Source organism: Lithobates pipiens, unplaced genomic scaffold (assembly GCF_037356315.1).
Source record: "Lithobates pipiens isolate NorthernLeopardFrog02 unplaced genomic scaffold, aLitPip1_a1.2 Scaffold_23, whole genome shotgun sequence".
Taxonomy (NCBI): domain Eukaryota; kingdom Metazoa; phylum Chordata; class Amphibia; order Anura; family Ranidae; genus Lithobates; species Lithobates pipiens.
The window spans coordinates 95,913,693-95,931,966 of NW_027507785.1; the positions used below are offsets into that span (position 1 = coordinate 95,913,693).

Here is an 18,274-nt window from a genome sequence, read left to right on the forward strand (position 1 = left end):
ACCGATGAGACAAAAGTGGAACTCTTTGGAAGGTGTGTGTCCAAGTATATCTGGCGTAGAAGGAACACTGCATTTCATAAAAAGAACATTATACCAACAGTAAAATATGGTGGTGGTAGTGTGATGGTCTGGGGCTGTTTTGCTGCTTCAGGACCTGGAAGACTTGCCGTGATAAAAGGAACTATGAATTCTGCTGTCTACCAAGAGATCCTAAAGGAGAATGTCCGACCATCTGTTCGTGTACTCAAGCTGAAACGAACTTGGGTTCTGCAGCAGGACAATGATCCTAAACACACCAGCAAGTCCACCACCGAATGGCTGAAGAAAAACAAAATGAAGACTTTGGAGTGGCCTAGCCAAAGTCCTGACCTGAATCCTATTGAGATGTTGTGGTATGACCTTAAAAAGGCCGTTCATGCTCGAAAACCCTCTAATGTAACTGAATTAGGACAATTCTGCAAAGATGAGTGGGCCAAAATTCCTCCAAGACGCTGTAAAAGCCTCATTGCACGTTATCGCAAACGCTTGGTTGCAGTTGTTGCTGCTAAGGGTGGCCCAACCAGTTATTAGGTTTAGGGGGCAATCACTTTTTCACACAGGGCCATGATGGTTTGGATTTTTTTTCACCTTTAATAATAAACACCTTCATTTACAAATTGCATTTTGTGTTTACTTGTGTTGTCCTTGACTATTGTTTAAATTGGTTTGATGTTCCGAAACACTTAAGTGTGACAAACATGCAAAGGAACAGGAAATGAGGAAGGGGGCAAACACTTTTTCACACCACTGTATATATATATATGTGTGTGTATATATATATATATATATATATATATATATATATATATATATATATATATATATATATATATATATATATATATATATATATATATATATATATATATATATAATTTTTTTTCCCCACTGCGCTGCGTCCCCTTCCTTCATTCTCACAAAAAATTATGTGAACCTCTCTTCTCTTCTGAAGCTTCATGAGATACATAGGGCAGGTATCCCAGGATGCTTCAGCCTCTAAACCAGTGCTAGATGTGAACTATTTTGGAGGCCTTGCTGCCTGAACCAGGAATAGACCGTGGGCTCCCAGTAGGGAAGATGGCAGCCCTGGGACAAAGTGTGATAGCAGAGTAGTGGATTATAATAAAACAATGTTGGCTCTGCTGGGCAGGAAAGTATGTTAATGAGGATAAAAGGTAAGGAAAGCCTGGAAAAATACACAGGGAGACACAGATAAGTGAAGTTCTTAACAAATGTGTATTAATGTGCACTGCCCTTTGATGTGAATGGGCTGACGGTGCACTACAACACAGATAAAAACAAACTTCCATCGTTTTTTCCAACTGTATGCCATGTGGTATGGTGCGCTGCAGTTCGTATCTGTTGTGTTGCCATTCAAAATGCATTGCACCACAGTATGCATATTACTATGCATTACAGTGACACATGTTGCCACAATGCCAGGGGTAAATTAATTGACCCTAAAGCCTGTCATTTGGGCTTGTTTTCTTTCAATATCCAAGCCGCAAACATTCTGTCGTGCTTCTGAAATATGTTGTATTTGAAAGTACAGTTTCGTATATTAGTTTAGGGTAGCTTTTATTGCATAGTTCAATGGAAACGTAGAGGTTTTTATTTTTGGGGAAAATAATTGGGATCATACGATGTGTTTTTTGTCAGAGATTACGGCTTCCAGGTGTCCTGAAAGACATCGGACGATACGTGTTGAATGGAGCTATTTGCTGACATCACTTTGTTCTTGGAACCGGAAGTGAGGCTAAGCCGATTCGGATTGCTTTTGTTTACTGCATGGTGATATTTCTTCTATATGCAAGTGCTTTTTAAGTGTCTACAGTGCCATGAAAAAGTCTTCATACCCCTTGACATTTTCCACATTTAGTCATGTTGCACCCAATAACGTAAATGTGTTTTTTATTGGGATTTTATGCGATAGATCAACACAAAGTGGCACATAATTGTTAAGTGGAAGGAAAATGATAAATGGTTTTCAATTTTTTTTTTTTTTAACAAATGTGAAAAGCATGGCATGCATTTGTATTCAGCCCCCCGGAGTCAATACTTTGTAGAACCACCTTTTGCTGCAATTACAGCTGCAAGTGTTTTTGGGATGTCTCTACCAGCTTTGCACATCTAGAGAATGACATTTTTGCCCATTCTTTAAAAAAATATCTCAAGCTCTGTGAGATTGGATGGAGAGAATTTTTGAAGTCTTGTCATAGGTTGTTAATTGGATTTAGACTGGACTTTGATTGGGCCATTCTAACACATGACTATGCTTTGATCTAAACCATTCCATTGTAGCTCTGGCTGTATATTTAGGGTGGTTGTCCTGCTGGAAGGTGAACCTGCGCCCCAGCCGTAAGCGTGTGGGTTTTTTTGTTTTTGTTTTGTTTTTTCCCAGACTTTTGCAAACTGCACGTTTTCCTCTAAGATTGCCCTGTATTTGGCTTCAGCCATCTTCCCATCAACTCTGACCAGCTCCTCTGTCCCTTCTGAAGAAAAGCATCCCCACAACCTGATGCTGCCACCACCATGTTTCTTGGTGGGGATGTTGTGTTCTGGGTTTTGTGCAGTGTTAGTTTTCCGCCACACATTTAGTTTTGCTTTTAGGCAAAAGTTAAATTTTGGTCTCATCCGACCAGAGCACCTTCTTCCACATGTTTGCTGTGTCCCCCACATGGCTTCTCGCAATCTGCAAACAGGACTTCTTATGGCTTGCTTTCTTGCCACTCTTCCATAAAGGCCAGATTTGTGGAGTGCACGACTAATAGTTGTCCTGTGGACAGATTCTCCCACCTGAGCTGTGGATCTCCTCCAGAGTTACCATGTGCTTCTTGGCTGCTTCTCTGATATAATGCTCTCCTTACCCAGCCTATCATTTTAGGTGGAAGGCCAATGTCTTGGTATGCTTGCAGTTATGCCATACTCTTTCCGATGATGGATTGAACTGGATGGATTGAACTCTGAGATGTTTATATTTTGGGATATTTTTTTAGACCCTAAGCCTGCTTTTGGATAAAACAAAAAATGCTGTGTTAATGCTAGTGACAGAGTGCATCATATATGTCATTTTTTATTTTACCCATAGTTCTACCTTAATCTCTACAGAGAATTTCTGTTATCATTTAAAATGGGTTTCCAGGGCTCTCCTGCAAATGGTTTTCTCCTATAATTCCTTCCTCTATGTCTTCATTAAATGCTTGTCAGCACGCGGCCAGGGAGATGGATTTCTGGCAGCTGCACAGGAGAAAACAGAACATGGAGAGCTGTGGTGTTTGGCTCTGGGAAATCTCGTGGAGGTAAAACTCAGCATTTTTTTTATTAGCTTTTTGTTTCTTTTTTAAAGTATATTGAAAGCCCAAAGTTTTTTTTCACTTTATTATTATTATTATTATTTTGTTTTTAGTCTTTAAGATAGATAGATTTTTCAATTTGACACCCCTGGTGTGTATATTGTTCTGTGTCCCAGCAAGACACCATTTTCACCAGGACAGAAAGTGAAGAAAATTTTCACCTTCAATCATATTTTGATTCATATTGGTGCGATTTGACATGTCAAATCACATGCCAGGTCGGTGGAAATTGCCGGCAATGGCATGGTCCTAATCAGTGCGACGCCTCACCGATTTCCAAAAGTAGTTTCTGTACTACTTTTTGGTGATTTTTTTTTTTTTAGGTGCACTTTCCATTGACATCTGTGCAGAAAGCCGCACATATGTTTCTGAAATAGTCCCCGACATGCAAGAATAAAATCACGTGAGTTCATTCTCACACTCAGTGTGAACTTAGGCTAAATGCCTTTTGACAAGGTTGCAAAAATCCAAAAAGGATAGCTGTATTCAACAAGATTTCTCATATTAATACAGAAATGGGAAAAGTGAATGTAGCATAGCCATATGCAGCAAGAGGAACCATATCAATAAATACATTTTTATGTTATTCCTCTTTCTGCCTATGGCTATGCCATCTTTTGTACTGTTTTGGATTTTTGTTTGTGGTTCATTCAACTGGTGTTAATTGGCATGTTATATATGCAATTCATTTTGTGTTTGCTCTGTCTGTCACCTTGATAAAAGGGATCCTCTGGTATTCCAGTGACATAGGATTTTAAAATCCTATGTCACAGGATACTGCTTTTTCTCATATCCTGATCCCATTATTTGGACAAGATATGGGATCAAGGCAGTAGGCTCAGTAATCAGTAATTGGGTGCTGTTGACATTTGAAGAGGTTAAACACAGGTACCAGCTTCCTAACTCACACTTATTTCGCTACCTCCAGTTTAAGCGCACTTTTTCTGCTCAATTTGGGTTCTTTAACATAATGTCCAGGTTGGTGATTTAGAATCCTTGCTTGGTGACCAATACCTCCCTAAAGCCCTGTCTGGTGTTTATTAATGACTATTTATAGATACTAAGGTTCTGGCCTCCTGACACGCTGCCCGGTTGTCAGACTTCCTGCAGATTGATGGTGATAACTGGGACTATGTGTGTAACTCTACCTTTTCCCCCAGTCATCTTGCAGGGCAGCCCTTGAGAGATGGAGTTCCTTCCTCCAATCAGGAAACATTTTGCCACTTTAAATCTTTAAAGGTCCCTGGTCAGTCTTAGTGTTTCCTCCGTCCGGATGAGAGAGGTTGCCCGAGGACCGCCGGAGGCTCCATCCAAGGCTCCAAGGCTGGGATGGGGCAGGGCTCTCAGGCTGCAGCAGGAAGAGAGCAGTGGTAGCCTCTGTGCTGTGGGGGTGAGTGTACCCTTACTGTTTCTCTAGGTGAAGGAGGTCGGGTTAATGGCCACAGGTGGGAGGTGTCCTGGATCCTTCCTCCCTCTGAGCCCAGGCGTGGAGAGAGGCGGCGATGCAATGTCCCCTTGGCGAGCTCCGGTGGCCAGGGGGCTAGCTTGACCGGGAAGACTCAGTGGGTCATTTCCGGGGCGGGATCAACGCACGCCAGGGAACTTGTCCGACCCCTTAAAGGTGCAGGGAGGTCGGATTGTCGGCTGGTGCTATGTGGGTTAAAGGAGGGGCTGGTGAAACGACCGACACATCGGTCTGTGTTTATTTATTTTTATTTTTTCGGCAGAAGCTTGGCTTTTTGCGCAAGATGATAGATCTTCTGATCTGCTATCAACAGCTGGCTGGGTGACAGGCTGAATACCCTTATCCCTGTAGTCTCCCCAGCCTGGCCATCAAGCGTGTGCAGGTCGCAGCTCCGTGCTAGGCCGGCCACGGCAAAACCTCGGCTCCAGAGGTGGTCGGTGAGCTTTTATGCTCTGGGGCACACATATGACCGGGCTACTGATGTCTGCGTCAGTGTGTCGGGCCAGCAGCCACCCTGTACTGATCAGAGAGTGGGTCTGTAATGGAATGTCTCCCAGCTATTCAGGACTGGCAAGTACAGCTCTCCCTGCCTCGGTGGGGCTGAGCAGCTGGGCATTCCCTGGGAGGTTGATTTGGGGGTCCCTCACCTCCCTCTCTTCCCTCCCTCTCCCTTACTCCCCCCCCTCCCTGGGGGGATGCTGAAGAGCAGTGTGTGTGTGTCTGTCTGTGCAGGGGCTCTCTGGGGGGGCTCTCACCTGGGGAGGGTGGTGCTGGCTGGCTGTGTCCTGGGTCCTGTTTTTTCATGTCCCTGGAGGTGCCTGTGAGGCTGTGCTTGTGTCCTACTTGTGCAGCTCTGTGTTCACCGCCATTGTTTTTCTCCCTGTCCCTCATGGTTTTGCATTCGACAGCCATCTTAGGTGTGGGTATGGGAAAGCATGCTCTTCTGGGCTTCGGCGGACATTTTCCCTATGATTGTCCCCATACTGGACTTTGGCAGACATTTTCTAGAAGCCTGAACACGTATTTCAGTGTTCTCTAGCGGCAGCATGTGCTCCTGTGCTCTGGCGGCCATTTTCCCTGTGTTTTATGTCCTTATGCTGGACACTGGGCGGCCATTTTCTTTGAGCCTGAGCACACTTCAGAGCAGTTTCATCGCCATTGGCAGCTGCTTCCACCAACACAGAGCTGTTTCCTCTGCACCTGGGAGCCAGCAGAGACTACAGGCACTGCCTGCTGGATAGCGCAGATCCCCTCAGGGTGGTGAGTCCTGTTGAAAAGAGCCCCCAGCTGCAGTAAGGAGGGTGGGACTGTCACTGTCCTAAGTCCCCTTCGGGGGGCAGACAGGGTAGGGTCAGCATGGCTTCCCGAAACTAGTGTTTCTTCCCTCGAAATCCAGGCAATTGCAACCGGGTTGCCAAGATGGAGGCGGTGCGTTGGCGCAAAGGTGCTAAAAAGCGGCCCCTGTCCTCTGGGGAGAGCTCTGATGCAGACTCTGGCCCTACTGAGGCTGGTGACCCCTGCTCTGTCATGTCAGATGACGCTGACCAGGACCTTTTCAGACAGTGAGGATGATTCCCCGTCCGGGTCCGTGCGCGACAAATCTTTTGTTGGAGCACTTATGCGTGATACCCTGAGGATTCAGGAGCCAGCAGATTCCTCTGCTGATGTAGCGGTCCCTTTTGGGTCATGTAAGCCAACCCTTTCACCTAAGGTGTTCCCATATCTGACTTATTTTGACAAGATCATTTACAAGGAATGGGGTTGACTACAATGGACCTTTTCGGTCCCCAAATACATGGCGGTGCGTTACCCCTTTGAGGAAAGCCTTTTCAAAAAGTGGTCGGCTCCTCCGGTCGTGGACCCCCCCAGTATCCAGGATAAATGAAGTAACCACGATCCCGGTAGAGGGGATTCCTGCATTTAAGGATCCCATGGACAGGAAGGCAGTGGCTCGTTCCTTGTTTACGGTTGTGGGGTCAGCCGTGCGACCAGTACTGGCATCCGCACTTGTGTCTCAGACACTGAGTGGGCAAAACTGTTGCATTGTGAATTGGGAGAACAGGCTTCTGTCTGCGTGGAACTAATAGACCAACTAGTGCAAGGCCTTAAGTACATTTTTTTATTTTTATTTATTTTTTGGCTGCCAAATCATTTTTATTAAATTGCAGCGCCCCGCCACAGACAGGGGGAGACGACAACAATTGTTAACCTTCTGCTTCAATTTGACTAGTAATGGTACCAGATTCTCCTCAACATACTGGTTTATTTCTCTAAGTACATTTACATAAGGTACATATACCTTAAGTACATTTGTGACGTGGCTCTGGATACTCCCCCCCCCTGTTATCCAGGGCTTCAGATAACAGGGGGCTTCAGTTGGTTTTGCACAGAGGAGCCTCAATCATCCTCTTCCCAGGTCCCTCTTAGCTGCCCTTTCCTCTTGTCGAGTGCCCCCACAGCAAGCATCTTGCTATGGGAGCACCGCAACCGAGTCACAGCTCTGTGTGTCCATTCAGACACGGAGCCCCGACATGACCCACCCCCTCTCTCCCCTGATTGGCTAATTGACTTTGACAGCCGCGAGAGGCAATGAGACTGCTGCTGTGTCTCTGGAGGAGGCCAATCAGGAGGAGAGTCCCGGATGGCTAAGACACTTGTGGCGATCGCTTGGGAGAGAGAAGGAGCTCGGCTGAGTAATTAGGGGGGTGCTGGAGAGGCTGCTGCACACAGGTTTTTTTTATCTTACTGCATAAAATGCATTAAGATAACAGAAAATGTCTGCCTTTATAACTCCTTTAAATCTCATACATAGTGTATAAAGTGTTCATCAAACCGTATACAGATGATAAAAGTTCATATATAAACAGCAGTGATCAGCAATCCTCCACCATAGTGTGGTATAAATGAGTTGTGCTGTTCTAGGTTAGACAGCAACTGGATCTGGTGAGTTTGCACTCTTCGTGTTTGGTGGAGGCAAGACATTATTACGGTGGAAGATTTCCAATTGCTGATCACTACTGTTAATTAATGAACTTTTTAATATCTGTATACGGTTTGATGGACACTCTTATACACTATGGGATTTATTAATCACAGATGACATAGTAATTTTTAAGCGCTGCATTTTTCTTTATATGTATTCTTTTCTTTATATCGGTGCATATCTACACTGATTGCACGCTGCTTTATATTGACCAAATTAGCGCTGATGCATTTTTTTTAATTTTTTTTTTTATTTTATTTTATTTATTTTTTTTATGTTGATTTCGGTCTGTTACTGTTGGAGACTTTTGGCCCCTTTCATGGGGGCGTTCCATTTTTCACCCATCCGTTGACGGATGAAAAACGGACATCGATGCATCTCTATGGAAAAATGGATGTATAGAGATGATCGTCCTTTTACAACTGCATCCATCAACATCGTTTTTTTTGGGGTTTTTTTTAACGGATCAAAACGCTATTTTTGTTCCTTCAAAAAAATCAGAACTGATTTAAATGGAATTAGTTTTTACTTGTGAAAAAGTGAGTGAACTGATGAAACAAATGTAACGCCCGTGTGAAAGGACCCATCCCCCTCTTCCTGCCACTTGACAGTAAGAAAGGGGAATCCTTCTGAGTGCTTGATGGCAATAAAAACTTAACAGGGGTTCTAATCTGACATTCTATCCAAAATAAAAACAAACATTTTTTTGGGCTGGTCAGACACTTTAACCATTATTTGATTTTCCTGATTAACAAGAGGAAGATCAGTGCACATTTTTCAGTGGCTTGTCTTGTGTCAGATACCTCTGTGCGTATTATTACTGTCAAGTCTGTGACATTGCATCCTTCTGCTGGAATTTCCACATGACTTCGTGCCAGCTGCACAGAAGGAGCCCTCTGATGTTGGCAGACAAATGCTGATTTGGGATCTAGTTCTGGGCTTAGCTAGTCAGCTTTTGGCATCTCTTATCTCACCGTGCACTGTGCTATCACTTTGACTCATCTTCAGTTCTTCCGCAACCAGATTTGTGAAGCTGTATTTACGGAGACGTGCTACTTGTCGCGCGCTTTGAGGCCCCTTACAGAAGCTTTTACTGTACAAATATTCAATTTTTCATTTGTAAAAAGTGCTGTCTTGGCCTGTTTTTGTTTTTACAGTGATCTACCTGCATCATGATCATAAAGCTTAAATTAAAAGCATTGGGGACTGTTATGATGAATGAACAGTGTCCCAGGCAGCAGCTGTGTTTGTTTAAAATATAAAGACCTCTGTCCCCAGATATCCCTCAGTGGTTATCTGCCAGTGCTGGAGGGGTTAATATGAGCGACTGCATCTGTCACAGGCGCTTGTCAAGGGCCAACTATGCGGACCCTTTCTGCCCTTGTACTCTGTTCATAGAAGTCTAACTATTGCTTCTCACAATGAAAAACATTTCCTGTATAAGAGGTCGACTTTTTATTCATACGCTGGTCCTCCATTCATAGAGACACTTGATCAGCCATACCATTATGACCTCCCACCATTAGCCACCAGCAAGGACTGTACTAGTTCCTGAAGATATGCTATGGTATCTGACACCAAGCCATCAGTAGCTGATCATTTTAAGTCCTGTAAGTTGCAAGGTGGGTCCTCCATGGATCAGACTTGATTTCCAGCACATTCCATGGATGCTTGGTTGGATTGTTGAGATATGGAGAATGTAGAGTCAACACTTCAAACTCGTAAATAGTAGATTTGGTTAGACTAAAAAAGAAGCACCCATAGAAATAGGCACCACATCCCAAAAATTGAAAATAAAAAATGCGTAAAGAGAAAAATAGGGATTTTAACGGTGCTAACAAATGATACCAAAAAATATATATATATAGCAGAAAAATTACAAATTATATATAAATTATATTAAAGTCAAAGTTAAAATGATGTATGCATAGAACACAACAGTGGTATATAAAGATGGCCTTAATGGTCAGATGTAGATTGAATAGAGGTGTTCGACATGTTTCGCAATATGCTTCTTCAGGGGATGTGCCGTTAATCAAACAATAAACACTATAAATATAAAGAAAAAGACAAACGTGAAAAATGAATTATCAACATTACATGAAAAGCGCATATTAAGGAAACGGCATCACATAGATGGTTGAACAACGCTTACCCCGGACCAAGCAACCCACTCCAAACCACTGCTAGATGGTATACAACCACTAACTGACCCCAGAATACCGGTGTCACCAGACAGACCGCAGAGGGCAGAAAGGGCCCAGCTAAGAAAAGGAAAAGAGGAGAAATTTAAATCTTGTTTATATAAGAGCTACAATTAATACTGTTGCATACATTGAAACGTCAGGGATTTATATCCTCTAGTACTCAATAAAGGTACTATATAATTAATGGGGTTTGTCTTTTCAGGGTCAGTATCTACACTAGATTAGTTATAGTAACAAAATCTCAGAGGAATGACTGAAGGTGCAAAGCCAAGCAGTATTTTAATTTGAGAGATAGAGTACTGCAATCAAAATGGGGAAAATTAATATAAAATTTAGGGATAATATGGGAGATCGATTAAGTATATAAAGAACATTTATATATCATGCCTCATAACTAGGGGCATGGGAGGAAAAAAGTACTCCAAACATGCATAGAAAAAAGTAATTCGAAAGGGGAATGAAGTAATGAAAGGAGACTTAACGAAGTCGGGGAAAAGATTTCTTAAATATAAGGCAAAAAAGCAGCAGCAAGGAAAGAATATACTGAGGAAAAAACTTGCCATATACTGTGGCTGTTTATAAAATGGTCATACCCTCCAGCTCTTGCTGCGAGGGCTGACTGTGGATGGCTGGCTTTTATGCTGCCCTGCAACCGAGCCGGCGTCTGACGTCACCGGCTCGATGCGGACAAAAGAGCGCTAGTGCGCATACTCCAAGGGCTCAAGGAGCCCTGAGCCTACATCTCACACAACCTACATCCACAATGCACCACGGAGATGGAATGGGCAAGGATGCGACGACATCGCCGCTACAAGTGGGATGAGCGGCGATGCGGCCTCATCGCCACCTGAGCCAAAAACCACTCCCCTCCCTCGTGAACCAGTGGAGGAGCAGGCTCAGGATGGAATACACAGCCAATCAAAGGGCTATGGAGGAAACGATAAACGTCACTGGGCAAAGTGAGCCCACGGAGAGCGCAGCACTAAAGCGGGGCATCTGCATGAAAAAAACATGCAGTGCACTGGGTGTCCGTATGGCTGAGTGGTGCACACACCCGGTGACAGAAAGGGTGGAAAGGCAGTGGATGGAAATGAGGAGCACATAGAAGGGGGAAGAAGAGGTTCATACATCAAAGCACATAGAATACAGACCACATTGAAACGTATGTGCAGGGATGCCGTCAAAAAAAAAAGGGGAGAAAGAGAAAAGAAGAAAATCATAAATGGATTGAAATGTAATATATTAATATTAGGCAAAATCGAGAAATATCACGTTATTACAAAATAGTAGTAAAATACCATGTAGCTATATTAAATTAAACTGAACACGAAAAAGAGGCAGATATAGTTTTTTTTTTGTTTGTTTTGTTTTGTCACTATAGCTGCCTCTCTTTCGTGTTCAGTTTAATTTAATAAAAGTCTACACACCCCTGTTAAAATGTCGTCATATTTTTGTGATGTAAAGGAATGAGACACAGCTAAATCATTTCAGAACTTTTTCCACCTTTTTTAATGTGACCTATAAACTGTTCAACTCAGTTGAACAGCAAACTGATATCATTTAGGGAAGTAAAAATTTAAAATCTGAAATATGTTTGCATACACCCTTAAACTAATACTTTGTTGAAGCACCTTTTTGATTTTATAACAGCAATCTTTTTTGCCTACGAGTCTATCGGCATGGCACATCTTGGCAATATTTGCCCACTCTTCTTTGCAAAAATACTCCAAATCTGTCAGATTGTGAGGACATCTCCTGTGCACAGCCCTCTTCGGATCACCCCACACATTTTTAATTGGATTTAGGTCTGGCCTCTGGCTGGGCCATTCCAAAACTTTAATCATCTTCTGGTGAAGCCATTCATTTGTTGATTTGGATGTATGTCTTGGGTCGTTGTCATGCTGAAAAATGAAGTTTCTCTTCATGTTCAGCTTTCTAGCAGAAGCCTGAAGGTTTTCTGCCAATATTGACTGGTATTTGGAACTTTTCATAATTCCCTCTACCTTGTTCCAGCTTAAGAAAAACAGCCCCAAAACATGATGCTGCCACCATCATGCTTCACTGTGGGTATGGTGTTCTTTTGGTAATGTGCAGTGTTGTTTTTGTGCCAAACATATCTTTTGGAATTATGGCCAAAAAGTTCAACCTTTGGTTTCATCAGACCATAACACATTTTCCCACATGCTTTTGGGAGACTTCAGATGTGTTTTTGAAAAATTTAGCCAGGCTTGGATGTTTTTCTTTGTAAGAAAAGGCTTCCATCTTGCCACTCTAACCCATAGCCCAGACATATGAAGAATATGGGAGAATATTGTCCCATGTACCAAGTAGCCAGTACTTGCCAGATATTCCTGCAGCTCCTTTAATGTTGCTATAGGCCTCTTGGTAGCCTCCCTGACCAGTTTCCTTCTCGTCTTTTCATCAGGTTTGGAGGGAAGTCCAGTTCTTGGCTATGACACTGTTGTGCCATATTTTCTTCACTTGATGTGTTCACTGTGTTCCATGATATATCTAATGCCTTGGAAGCTCTTTTTGTACCCTTCTCCTGACTGATACACTTTAACAATGCAATCCCTCTGATGCTTTGGAAGCTCTCTGCGGACCATGGCTTTTGCTGTAGGATGCAACTAAGAAAATTGTCAGTAAAGACCTACTAGAACAGCTGAACTTTGTTTGGGGTTAATTAGAGGCACTTCATTAAATGATGGCAGGTGGGTACCGACTTCTTTTTAACATGAGTTTGAATGTGTTTGCTTAATTCTGAACACAGCTGCATCTCCCGTTATGAGGGTGTGTACACATATGCAACCACATTATTATTTTTTTTTTATTATTTTTACTCCCCCCCCCCCCCCCCAAGATTTCCATTTTGTTTTTTCAATTGAGTTGCGCAGACTTTTTATGTCCACGGTAGATGCTTTTGGCCATGGACACGGCATTGGGCTCCCTGACCGGTCTGCAGCTAATCAGCCCCACACTGCGATGTACTGCATGTTCGCACACCTTTCTATTAGAACCAGCATTAACTTTTTCAGCAGTTTGAGCTACAGTAGCTCCTCTTTTGTCTCAGACTTCTTGAGTCAGTCTTCGCACCCTACATAGATCAATGAGCCTTGGCCGTCCATGACTCTATCCCTGGTTTGACAGTTTTTTTTTTTTTTTTGCACTTTTGGTAGGTCCGAACCATTGTAGACAGGGAACATCCCACAAGCACTACAGTTTTGGAGTTGCTCTCACTCACCACAGTTTGGCCCTTGTCAAAGTTGTTCATATCCTTACGATTACCCATTTTTTTTCTGCTTTCAACACATCAACTTCAGGGACAAAATGTTTTCTCTTTTATGCCTAATATATCCCACCCACTTCCAGACGCTATTGTAACAAGATAATTATTTACTTTACCTGTCAGCAGTGACGTCATGGCTGATCAGTGTAGATTCACAAACACAGATATAAATCAACAGTTTAGAAACCTATCAGTGTAAACTTTTTTTACATTTTTAAACTTTTAATTTGTTTTAAACTTTGGAAAACTTCCCAGACCTTTCAGATTTGTTGTACTGAGGTATCATTGGGTAAAAGTGTTGAATTAGTTGTTGGGACTGGATGTTTTCAGTACTGACAGCTCGGGACATCCTGACACATTACACGATTTATTAAAGGTTGTACGTTTTTAGTTTCTGTATCAAGGATCCTCCCTTGGAGAAATAACAATTGGAGGACTGCTCATCTTCATTTTTAGTACTCTGATTGTACTTCTGAGTAATGGTTCAGATATTGGCAACTCAAGTGTTGGAATATTGCTGATAGCCACTTAAAGGTACACTGCAGTGAAACTGAAAAATAAACCAGGAGCACAGACTATAAGCTCAGCACTGCTGGTTTTCTCCCAGGTTTGCTATAATGTACCAATCCACCTGCTGACAGTCTAATAATCTAATGCAAGCCATAGAGGTTAAGGTTTTCTCGTTAGTGCCACAAGCTGAATAAAAGCCCTGGTTTCCCCCCATACATGCTAAACAGAATCGATAGAGCATTCTCCCTGGTGGCTGTTGTATTCAGGCAGTCAAAGCACCTGCGGCTGTCTGGATATTTGAACAGTGACTGCATCTTATAGGACGAAGTCACTGTTCAGCTGCTTGTTTTCCACCCGACTCCTTTGATTTGTCGAGTTGGGTAGTGCCAACAGGGCCACTCGCAGCTTGAGTTTATGCCGATTTAACATGAATACTTTTGTTAAAAGCAAGATTAGTTTATGCTGGGAACTTTATATTTTGGCAAAAAAATTATATAAATTCCTTTTTAATAAAAATTGGGCTGCATGATTTTTAAATCCACTTGAATTACACCTGTTGCATCATAGACAAAAAATAAATATATATATATATATATATAATATATATATCTCTTTTTTTGTATCAATTTACTTTAAACAGGCAGTTTCATGCTTTTTTTTTTTTTTTTTTTTATCACAAGTTTGGCATTTCAGATTGCATAGCTTGTGGGTGGTTTGTGGTTATCTTGTGTGACTAGAGAAGACACATATTAGAGATGATAGTGGTGCTTATCTTTTGTTTTTTGTTTCTATCTCTTTTTAGTGTCCATTTACAGTATCTGGTTTAATGACGAGCATGGCTACAGAATTCAAAGAATATATTAATAACTGTTGGTGCTCATATTAACCATTTTAGACCGGACCAATCTGCTGGTCAAAGACCAGACCACTTTTTGCGATTCGGCACTGCGTCGCTTTAACTGACGCGCGGTCATGTGACGTGACTCCCAAACAAAATTGACGTCCTTTTTTTCCCACAAATAGAGCTTTCTTTTGGTGGTATTTGATCACCCCTGCGGTTTTTATTTTTTGCGCTATAAACAAAAATAGAGCGACAATTTTGAAAAAAAACGCATTATTTTTTACTTTTTGTTATAATAAATATCCCCCAAAAATATTTTAAAAAAAACATTTTTTTTCCCTCAGTTTAGGCCGATATGTATTCTTCTACATATTTTTGGTAAAAAAAATCGCAAAAAGCGATTTATTGATTGGTTTGCGCAAAATTATAGCGTTTACAAAATAGGGATAGTTTTATAGCATTTTTATTAATAATTTTTTATTATAATTTTTTTTTTTTACTAGTAATGGCGGTGATCAGCGTTTTATTTTTTTTTTTTTTTTTATTATTATTATTATTGTGACTGCGACATTGTGGGGGACCCATCGGACATTTTTGACACATTTTTTGGACCATTGTCATTTATACAGTAATCACTGCTATACAAATGCAGTGATTCCTGTGTAAATGACACTGGCAGTGAAGGGGTTAACCAGTGGGTGGCAGTGTAGGGGTTAAGTGTTCCTAGGGGTGTGTTACTAACTGTGGGGGGGTTGGGCTTTCATTTAGTGAACACTGATCTCTGCTCCAATCACATGGAGCAGAGATCAGCGTCACTAGTTGCTAGGCAGAATGAAGAAATGCTGTTTACAACGGCATTTCTTCATTTGGCCGCTCCGTGAGACGATCGCGGGGATGCCCGCGGTGATCGAGACCGGACTCACGGGGGGTCCCGACCAGCGCGGGAGCGCGCCGGCGGCGGCGCGCTCCCGATGGCAGGGCGGCAAATTTAAAGGGACGTACATGTACACCCATTTGCCTGCCCGTGCCATTCTGTCGACGTACATCGTCGTGCGCTGGTCGGCAAGTGGTTAAATATATCTATGAACAGAAATAATGATCATATTCTATCTCTCTATCTCTCTATCTCTCTATCTCTCTATCTCTCTATCTCGTGTAAAGAGTCCATGTAGTGAAAAGACTGAAAATTTGTGATCATATATGATGAGCCTGAATCAAATAGGACAATTGTAGTCCTTTAAGACATAAATGGGTGTGAAAGACAGCCACCACCGATTGCAAAAAGACTTACCAGAAAAAATGGACCCAAATGGGCATATGCCAAATGAGTCACCAAGGCTTGTGATGTAAACACCAGAGGATGGATCATCCACATGTATGGTTTATGCCAAGAGTGGGAGATGCCTCCATATACTGAAAAGGGTTCCAACTGTGCTCTACTTAGAAAAACCGGTGTCCACAAGTCTTGGTGGGATGTGTCTTTAACCATGTAACATTATACCATGTAACATACTCGGTATATTACCGAGAAGGCAACAAACTCCACATAGTGTAAACCCGTAGGTATACTGAGTTTAATATAAAAATTGGGAACACTCACATTTGGAAAGAGTAAAACAAGCACTTTTAATCATAAATAAATGCAACTCAATGACATCAGCAGAGCTCGCCCCGACGCGTTTTGTGTAAGGAGACATCATCTGGGGTATGAGCTTGCTCTAGTCATTGCGTTTATAAAGGAAAATGTGACCCCAAAATTGTGAATGCCAACCTGTGATTGGATCTTGGCTTCCAAAGTGTATGACTGTGGTCACTTCCTGTTTACCAAATGGTGCCTGTGCGTGCATGTCAAGCCTCATTATGAAACATGGACTGGATCATGCCTGGTCAGCATAACGCTCAGAGGGAAGTGGTGATGTGAGTGGGTCAAGCCTCATTTTCAACAGCGCGTCAAACATCTGCGTAAACGACACCATCGAACTCCGTAACGAAAATTCGGGATGTGGTGACGTGAGCGGATCAAGCCTCACTTTTGACAGCATGTCGATTGTCCGCATCGCCGAAACCATTAATCTCCCTATTGAAAGTCATGCACACATGAACGTCATGGTAACCGAACCACTCTTTTTAATATAACATGAACGTCCTAAGCATCCATGACAACATTTAGAGGAAATGTTGCAACTCAGAGAATGGTGACACCACCCTCTGGTGCAAAATCGAATGTACTTTTATAAAGGCAAATATTTACCATAAAGAATATTTAGCATAAAAATAAGTTGCGTGCATAAATTTAAAACATAAAAAAATAGTAAATATTAGAATATAAGCTGAGATTAGTCACGAAGTTGTATAACCACATACAATAATGGTTAAAAACGTGTAACTAAGATATTCATATAAACCTAATATGACAATGTAGAAAATGTATAGAAATGTTTTCTTTGTGTGTGTTTTTTTTTGCTCCATACTTTCGAAGTGTATGTATAATGTTGTGTTTGTTTTTTTTTTTTTGTTTTTTTGTTTCTTTGTTTCTTTGTTTGGCATTTCGGATTGCATAGCTTGTGTGTGGTTTGGGGTTATCTTGTGTGACTTGAGAAGACACATATTAGGGATGATAGTGGTTCTTATCTTATGTGTTTTTTTTTTTTTTTTTGTCTCTATCTCTTTTAGTGTCCATTTACAGTATCTGGTTCTATGACAAGCATGACTGCCAGAGGATTGCAAAACTGATGGCCCAGTGAGTATGATTGATTGCTACATCTTACTTGTCTCACCTCCTAAGAAGCCTGTATTTGCTGCGTTTTCATGTACTGTCTTAACTGGTGTTTTAATGATGCAAATGCAACCTGCGTGGTCCTTTTGACGTGTTGTAAAGGCACTGTGCATTTTTTAAATTGAATTAACTAGAATATAGCCTAGCACACGAGTCGAATGCCAGGTGATATCGACCAGTTCAGTAATAAAAACAGCTGACATACGGCTTCTCTTCCAATGACTGAGAGCTCTGGCGTTTTCTGGCGGGGGGGTGTGTCCCCCTGTCAGAGCACAATAGCTCATCAGGGGAGGTCGCTGTACTAACATCAGATTGTTAGTACAGCATCTCTGACCTGAGCTGTCTGTTTTTTTTTTTTCGTTGAATAAAAAACTGATGGTGTGTGCTAGGCTTACAAGTAAAGCAAACCTTTTGCCTTCTCCCCTAATCGGCACTTATTCGCCTTTCTTTCCCCTCCACCCCAAAAAGCAGAACAGAAAGGCGGAGGTGGGGTGGTGTCCCCTTCTTTTCAGCCCCCAGGGGAGATGATGCACTATATTACCAAAAGTATTGAGATGCCTCCCTTTACATGTACATGAACTTTTAATGGCATCCCAGTCTTAGTCTGTAGGGTTCAATATTGAGTTGGCCCACCCTTTGCAGTTATAAGAGCTTCTGTGGGAATGCTTGCCCATTCTTCCAGAAGCACATTTGTGAGGTCAAACATTACCATAGACACACTCCTAAACCCCCGTGAACCGTCTTTCCAGAAGTGTTGAAGCTGTAATAGCTGCAAAGGGTGCGCCAACTCCATATTGGACCCTATGGACTAAGA

At 42.1% G+C, this 18,274-nt stretch overlaps 1 protein-coding gene across 1 annotated transcript in view; it reads left to right on the forward strand.

Annotated features, from left to right (window-relative positions):
* Positions 1 to 18,274, forward strand: part of DCP1A (decapping mRNA 1A) — a 108,643-nt gene that overhangs the window by 42,807 nt on the left and 47,562 nt on the right. Inside the window, exon 4 of the mRNA XM_077452079.1 lies at positions 17,358 to 17,424. Coding sequence (XP_077308205.1) covers positions 17,358 to 17,424 — 67 coding nt within the window. The remainder of the gene's footprint in view (positions 1 to 17,357; positions 17,425 to 18,274) is intronic.